This window comes from Dermacentor andersoni, chromosome 10 (genome assembly GCF_023375885.2).
Source record: "Dermacentor andersoni chromosome 10, qqDerAnde1_hic_scaffold, whole genome shotgun sequence".
Lineage (NCBI taxonomy): Eukaryota > Metazoa > Arthropoda > Arachnida > Ixodida > Ixodidae > Dermacentor > Dermacentor andersoni.
The window spans coordinates 49,398,188-49,405,441 of NC_092823.1; the positions used below are offsets into that span (position 1 = coordinate 49,398,188).

The 7,254-nt window shown below is 49.4% G+C and overlaps 1 protein-coding gene across 1 annotated transcript; it reads right to left on the minus strand.

The window, feature by feature from the left end:
• Positions 1-2,777: 2,777 nt before the first annotated feature.
• On the minus strand, positions 2,778-6,734 carry LOC140213447 (uncharacterized). Its single transcript, XM_072284677.1, has 2 exons — positions 6,550-6,734; positions 2,778-3,354 (listed from the first exon to the last, which is right to left on the minus strand). Exons 1-2 carry the CDS (start codon positions 6,732-6,734, stop codon positions 2,778-2,780), a joined length of 762 nt encoding a protein of 253 aa, XP_072140778.1.
• Between the last annotated feature and the right edge of the window lie 520 nt (positions 6,735-7,254).

Consider the following 7,254-nt stretch of genomic DNA (forward strand, 5'->3'; position numbering starts at 1 on the left):
CATCCGACAAAGTTTTGGTAAGACGTATTCAAGAAGTCTTAAATATCTTGCCAAAACATCTTGAAGATGTCTTTTAAATGTTTATATTGATTTTATGATGTTTTTACAATGCTTTTGTAATGGGATAATTGCTTTGATTAATGAAACCTATGAGCACAAAAGGGACATTGTCGAAAGATGTTATGATCTAGTAAAGTATGTAAGAGGAGCACTATCGTTTTGACAAAAACCCATGGATCTGCAGGCTTGCGCTATACAAAACACTACTGCCGCAGCATCGTGATTGGGACTTCTACGAATTTCTTCGACTCCCGTCGTTTTTACGAGAATGACCTGAACTGTCCGGCCGGCGTTGACGGTCAGCTGCAGATTGTCCTCCAGCTTGCCCTCCTCTCCGCAAAATGGTTATCTGAGCCCGATATGCCTGCTTGAAGCCGAGCACGTAGCTTTATGATTCGATTCTGCAGCAGCGGTTCACAGCTTAAGAGGAGGAGCCATAATATTTACTCACACGTAAATATTTAACGTAATAATATTTACACGTAAATATTTACACACACGCAAATATTATTACAGGTATCCTGACCACATTGTGCACATGTCACATTCCTTGACCCATGGCGTGGTACGCAGTTGTTGATGACGACGATAGACAATAACAATGGTTTAATGCCATCGCATTTGAAACCAGGTGGTGACAAATAGTCACCTAGCCTCCTTCAATTAACCAGGTCCAGTCACATGCAGCATGCAACTGCTATATCCAAGCGCTGCATGTCGGTGCACCGGGTCGAATATAACGGAACTGCAATGCAAGGTTTATTCGTATCGACACTACGTTGCGCTCATGTCACATCGCGTGTCAAATGGCACAATACGATTTCAATGAAGATGATGATGGTTTTATGTTATTCCCTTTGGAACGGGAGGGTGACAAACTGTCACCTGCCTGTTTGGATTACTTAAATATGTCACACCTGTTTTATTACGTCAATATTTTACATGTACATAGTGTTTTCCTTCCTCAAGCTTCCATATCTACCTTGTACCGCTTACCTATGGAACTACTACATGGCGTTCCACCTTATGCAATAAAAAAATTTCCATGACGTTTAGGCTTCGCCTTTAAGAGCGGAACGCACGCTATAACATTCAAAGACCCTGACTCTCTGTCACGCTTCTCAGCAGCCGCAGCATTCTCGAGGATACGTGGACGCGAGCGCGATCGTGTTGTTGCAAAGAAGCTAGTGGGCCACGCCGCTCCATGACTATTAGAAACGCTGTAAAATAAAGTTTGTGTTTGACTATCGGCGTAAGAGAATTATGTTTTCAGGTGCATTGAAATAAAGGTACATTCAACTACCGCAGACAATACTGCAAGGCTTGTTTACAATGAAAAATGAATAGTTTGTGCCCCACACAGAACAAAGATTTCTTCACCGCTAAGCTTTATTTGGTGATGACAGAGCAACTATTCCACCTACTCACTCGCAGACTACAAGAAGAGATAGCAGAAGGCCCGATTTCGCAATCTAGATAACGCCTATGGCCATAATCACTGTAGCTTCACAGGAACTTGGTAGAGTTGAAGCGGCAGTAAGCAAAATACTGCCTTCACTAAGTCTCACGGAACGCTTTCAGCCACAGGACAAGCAGGAACACGAGGCACGCGCAAGTGGCTTGCGCAAAAATCATACTGTACTGTAACAAAATAGAAATGTTATAGCTAGCGTTAGTAATAAATAGCTGAAACACTTTTCTGAGGAGACGGCACAAAGAAAGCCATTAAGTACAAGAACGCAGTCCTCCGTACAGGAACGTTTTCATTTTTCGCCCTCTTCCCGGAATGCGAACGATGTTGCTGGAAATACAGTTGGCCATCTTTTGCAGAACAGCAGAATGTCATAGTCACTGAGCTGCAGTTCATGTTGTACGCACAATGATGGATGGATGGATGAATAACTATGTGGATGTCCCTGGGTGTGCAAAATTAGAGCGTAGCAGGCCGCTGCCACGTCGGGGCAGAGAGGCCATGCCCTTCCGCCGCGTCACGTACGAAGTATTCTGCCGACGGTCGGGGATATGCCCCCTGTTACGAAGGACAGGATTGCCGTCTTGGAGTCGCAGTATACCAAGCTTTTACCGTCATCTAGGTGTGCAAGGCTGGGGGCCGCCTGGTCAGCCAACTCAGGGCTGTCAGTGTGAACCGTGCACGCGTTGATGACCATGCCATCTTTGTTGACCACCGCTTCTTCACAGGTTCGTCTGCCAGGAGATTTGGCTGCGTCCATAAAGCAGCATGCTTTCCCGGAGGCAGCTGCCTGTCGGAGGAGGGCTTTGGCTCGAGCAAGTCTTCTGTCGATGTTGTGCTCGGCATTTATATTTCTCGGCAGGCAGGCTGCGCTGATTTTTTTCCTCTGGTCGGGTTTTAGCTCATGGCTGTTACACTCGATCTCCCGAGGCCCGACGCCGATTTCTCGTAGGATCCATCTTCCTGCAGGGGTGCCGGACAGCCTGGTGATCTCTGCCCGTTCCTCTGCCTCCGCAATATTGCACAGCGTGTTGTACATGCCTAATGCGTCCAGTGTCTCCATGCTCGCGTGCATGGGTCGACCCATGGCTCCCTTGGCGACCTTACGCTGGACCGTGTCTGGTTTGTGTCTCTGTACTTTGGTCCAGTTGTGTATGGCCACGATATACACAAAGTGACTTATTAGGAAGGCCAGTGCCAGTATCAGCAGGTTGTCCTCCTTGAGCCCGTTATGCCGGTAGGTCACTCATCTCAGTAGGCGTGCGCCATCCTCGGCCTTCGTGCTCAGCTTAGCGACTGCGATGGTGTTCGAGCCACTCGCCCCTATTCTCATGCCCAACACCTTGATGTGTCCGACCACCGGAATCGTGAGGCCTTCAGCGGTGTACAGGTGGACGCATGGGTCAGCGCCTGTGTCCCATCCCTTCGGTTTAGGCCCTCCTCTCTTGGGTCTATATAGCGGCAGCTCGGACTTGCTCGGCGAGCACCACAGGCCTGTTGCTTTGTGGTACTCCTCAGTGATTCGGATCGCATTTTGTAAAGTGTGCTTAATTTGTCCTTCACTGCGCTTTGCCACCCACATGGTCACGTCATCTACATAGATGGCATGTTGGAGGTTCCCGATTCGAGTCAGTTGCCTGAACAGTCCTATCATGGCCAGGTTGAAGAGGGTAGGGGATATCACCGAGTCCTGCGGGGTACCCTTGTCGCCCAGTTCGACTGGCTCCGACTGCAAGGATCCGACCCATAGCGACGCCTGCCTTCCCCTCAGGAAGTCACGGGTGCAGTCACGGAGACATTGACCAAGTCCGAGTGTATATTTTCTGTAGAATGAAGGAGTGCCGTATGTCATCAAAGGTCTTTTCTAGGTCTAGGCCTAGGGTGGCCTAGACGCTTCTTGTTGTGCTGTCTAGTATTTGGCTTTTGACAGCTTCATAGCGTCTTGCGTCGCCAGCCCCTGACAAAAGCCAATGATGTTGTGAGGATATATCGCGTTGTCTTCCAGGTAAGGCTTCATACGGTTTAAGCACCGCACGCTCCATGGTCTTACCAACTGACGACGTAAGCGCAATTGGACGCAGATTGTCCATGCTGAGAGGTTTGCCGGGTTCCGGTATTTACACCGTTTTAGCCCTCTTTCATTCTATGGTAACTGGGCCTGAACACCACGTCTCATAAACTATAGCAGTGAGTTGTTCCGCGCCGCCATCGTCTAGATTGTGGAGGGCCTGGTGGTGATGTCATCCGGCCCCGGTGCGGATCGGCTGTTGAGACGTCTGGGTGCTTGGATGATTTCTCCCGTGGTACATACACCCTGAGCACGCTCAACCTTAGCTTTGCGGTGTTTAAAACAACTCCAAGTCTGTCTTACAGTTCCAAGGATAAGAAAGAAGACCGACCTGCATTCTTTGGCCTGGAAGCAAGGCACTCTTGATTGTTTGCACACTTTCTAGTTTGACCGAGTCCACATATATACGGATGGCTTTTCCACTCAGACCAGCTCCATCGGCGCAGTGGTTATACCATAACAATCAATACGCATTCGATACAAGATTTATGACTCAACAACATCTGCCGGTTCGGAGCTTGTTGCCCTCTGAGATGCCGTTGATTATATTAACAACCAACCGGCTAACCGGTGGGCAATATTCTGCGATTCGAATGCGGCCTTACAACGTCTTCTGTCATCTCTTCGTCGCGGGTCCTGTTAACAACTCGTGTCGGAGACACGAGAAATGCACCATCATATGATCGCGAAAGGACACCACGTCATGTTTCAGTGGCTGCCTGGCCATTGCGGTATCTCCGGCAACGACCTCGCTGACGAAGCTGAGAGGAAAGCACACGAAGGAGCAAGCCTTGTTTCTGTACCTTTATCGCGGACTGAAGCAGCCCAACACTTAAGTAAGCTAGCGCACCATATGACATTGCTGTAGTGGCAAACTCCTGAATTCATCCAAAATCAATTGCACTCCCTCGATCCATCTATACAACTGCGGCTGTTAACAAGGCTTGCGCGAAATGAGGAAACAATGCTGTGCCACTTACGCTTGGGTGTCACATTCACCAATACATACATGTTTTTGAGTGGAATGGCAGATAGCCTCGACTGCAATTCCTGCGGTGTCGAGGAAACTATGCAACATCTACTATACTACTGCCCATCTTTTGAAAATGAGGGACATCACCTCTGCACAGCTCTCAATCAGTTAGATAGAAAACCGTTCACCTTGAACAAGATCTTGAGACCAATGCCTCGGATATCGCAGCTACAAAAACCACAATATTGCTGCTGCGATATTTGAAAGCTACCAGATTTAGTCACCGCCTGTGATGCGAACTGAGTGATCCAAGGTTATCCCCAGTGGACTTTGTATTCTTTTTATCTTTGCGTCCCCTTTTCTCTTTCCCCAGTGGAGGGTAGCCAACTGGGCTCAGTCCTGGTTAATCTCCCTACCTTTCGTTTATTATTTGCTCTCTCTCTCTCTCCTCAGAAGTGAAGTTGGCGTCAAGCCCCGCGTTAGGTTGACGCGAGTATTGGCAGGTCACGTCCTCGGCAGCTGCCGCATCCACCACGGGAAGGTACTTGGCCGTCAGTTATGCTATGAGCTCTTCCGGTGCTTCGGGCTTGCATGCCTCGTATAGCAACTTTCTCATCGCGTCCGTCTGCGAGGTCTTGTGGTTCACACCGTCCAAGACGGGCTTCCGAAGGTTCGAAGAACCGCCTTTGCGTACCTGCCCGTGAGTCATGTTGCTGATCTCGCCCCATTGCTGCCTAGCTCGTGTGGAGCAGTACTGCTCGATGCTTCGGTTTAGCTCCGCAATCTTCTTCCAAGCGGACGGTTCAGGCGTTGCCCTTTTCATCTTTGCAGTAATGATTACTTGGCTTCTAGCATGTGGGTGAGTCTACTGGCCATCTTCCCAGTTTTCAGAGCAGTGATGACCGTTCGCGTAGCTACCCCGAAATCCGTCTGGAGTGGCATCATCCAGACATCTAGGGGTGCGTTCGCGTCCGCCGCGGACCTACCGGTCCTCAGCTCACTGAACTTGTCCCAGTCCATTAGCTTGAATATCTTTTCCTCAGTCCTCTGCCAGCCTACCATCATCGCTATCATGTAGTAGTCACTGCCCAAATCCACCCCTGTTTTACACCACGATGCTCGAGTAATGTTTTCGATGAAGGCCAGGTCGGGCCTGGTGTCCCTGTTGGTGAAAGTTCCCCGTCTTGTTGGTTGTGTCGGGTCGGTTATGAGCTCGAGGCCTACCTCGATGCTCACTTTCCATTGGTATTTGCCTTTAAGTGTACTCTGCACTTATCCCCACGTCGGAGGCTCGACATTAAAGGCTCCCGCCACGAGCAGGGGGTTACTGCCTATCAGGTGCGGGGCCTTTGTTAGGAAATGCCGAAACATCTGCCTGTGCTGTTTTGAGCTGCTGTATGCGTTGAGGGTGAACGTTGGCTTGCTACCTTTCCCCTTGTCTGCTTTCTCTACAATCATATATTCAATGTTATAGACAGCATGTGTATGTCGTGCTTTACGAAAGTAAGCTTGTTCCGTATAAGACTGGCGACCCCCCCCATCAGAATACCTGGCCAGGGTACGATAGCCGTGGATATTAATGTGCTCGGTGAGCGTCTTCTGTAGCGCGATCACGCTAGGTTTCATTTCTTGTGTCCTGAGGTATTGGCGTAGCGTTTGTGCCTTGCCTCCCAGTCCTCGACAGTTCCACTGCCATACTATGAAGTCGCTAGTGGGTCCTGCCATCGCGGGGAGTTCTGTGCATGCTGGCGCGACTACCTGACATTACTCGGTCCGTTGGTTGACTGGTCGCCATTTCGGAGAGGCTAGTCGCTCGGGGTCCTAGTGCAGGGGCCACCACATTGTCTAAGAATGTCTCAATCTTGTTGCAGCGTTGGTTGTATCCATAGCCGCCATGTTGGATTGGAGACTGTTCATGTTAGAGTGTAGGTTGGCTACATTTGTTTCCAGACGAGCGATATTGGATTTCATGACTACGTTAGCTGCTTGACACTGTCACTGAGCGCTCTCAGCATCTCATGGAACTCGTAGCGAGCCTGCTCGGCCACCGTGGATTCTCGTTCGCCATTGAGAGCGCTGAATTTTGTGGGTCTCTCGCTATCGATGTCATTATCTGCTTCCTTACTGATCGGTTGTGGTTGGGATGTAGGCTCGACCGTCATCCTAGCCGTATTGCCGCTCCTAAATTCTTCCCATTTTCTTATGAGGTTGTGAATCACGGATCACATATGCGCGTTTTCAATTTCTCGCTTAGCCAGCGTGTCATTGCTCACGTGCCCCGTTCTCGCGCCCCCTGTTACCTTGTTTGGGCCGGTTTCCCTCAGGCGGTGGGCCCATGTTGTGCCGGTTGTTGGTCTGCCTCCTGAGTTGCGGTGCTCCAGAAGCGCACAATGAAATGCGGTCGCAATTCGTACATTGAATGGCATTGGCAACCGCAATACCATATTGTAATTAGGACGATCAACACAGATGAAAAAATTTTTCTTTACTAATATTGTCTTGAACGGAAAGCCAATTTACTGCTCGAATTCCCGAACCAAATTTATGTGTGCTGTTTCATTGGCTTTATCCCGTGGATTACATAGTTGTCAGCCAAGCGCGGGTTCTTCCGCCCTCGATGCCAGTGCTGAAATTCTTCGTTAGCGTCTTTGAACAAATCGTGCTTTTCTTCAGCGCTCAGGG

What these genes read in the sequence shown, in the direction of transcription:
- LOC140213447 (XM_072284677.1), bottom strand. Translation starts at nt 6,734, where the DNA reads ATGACGGTCGAGCCTACATCCCAACCACAACCGATCAGTAAGGAAGCA. An exon ending in GACAGTGTCAAGCAGCTAAC is followed by an intron (nt 3,355 to 6,549) that starts GTAGTCATGAAA and finishes TTCATTCTACAG; the next exon opens with AAAATATACACTCGGACTTG.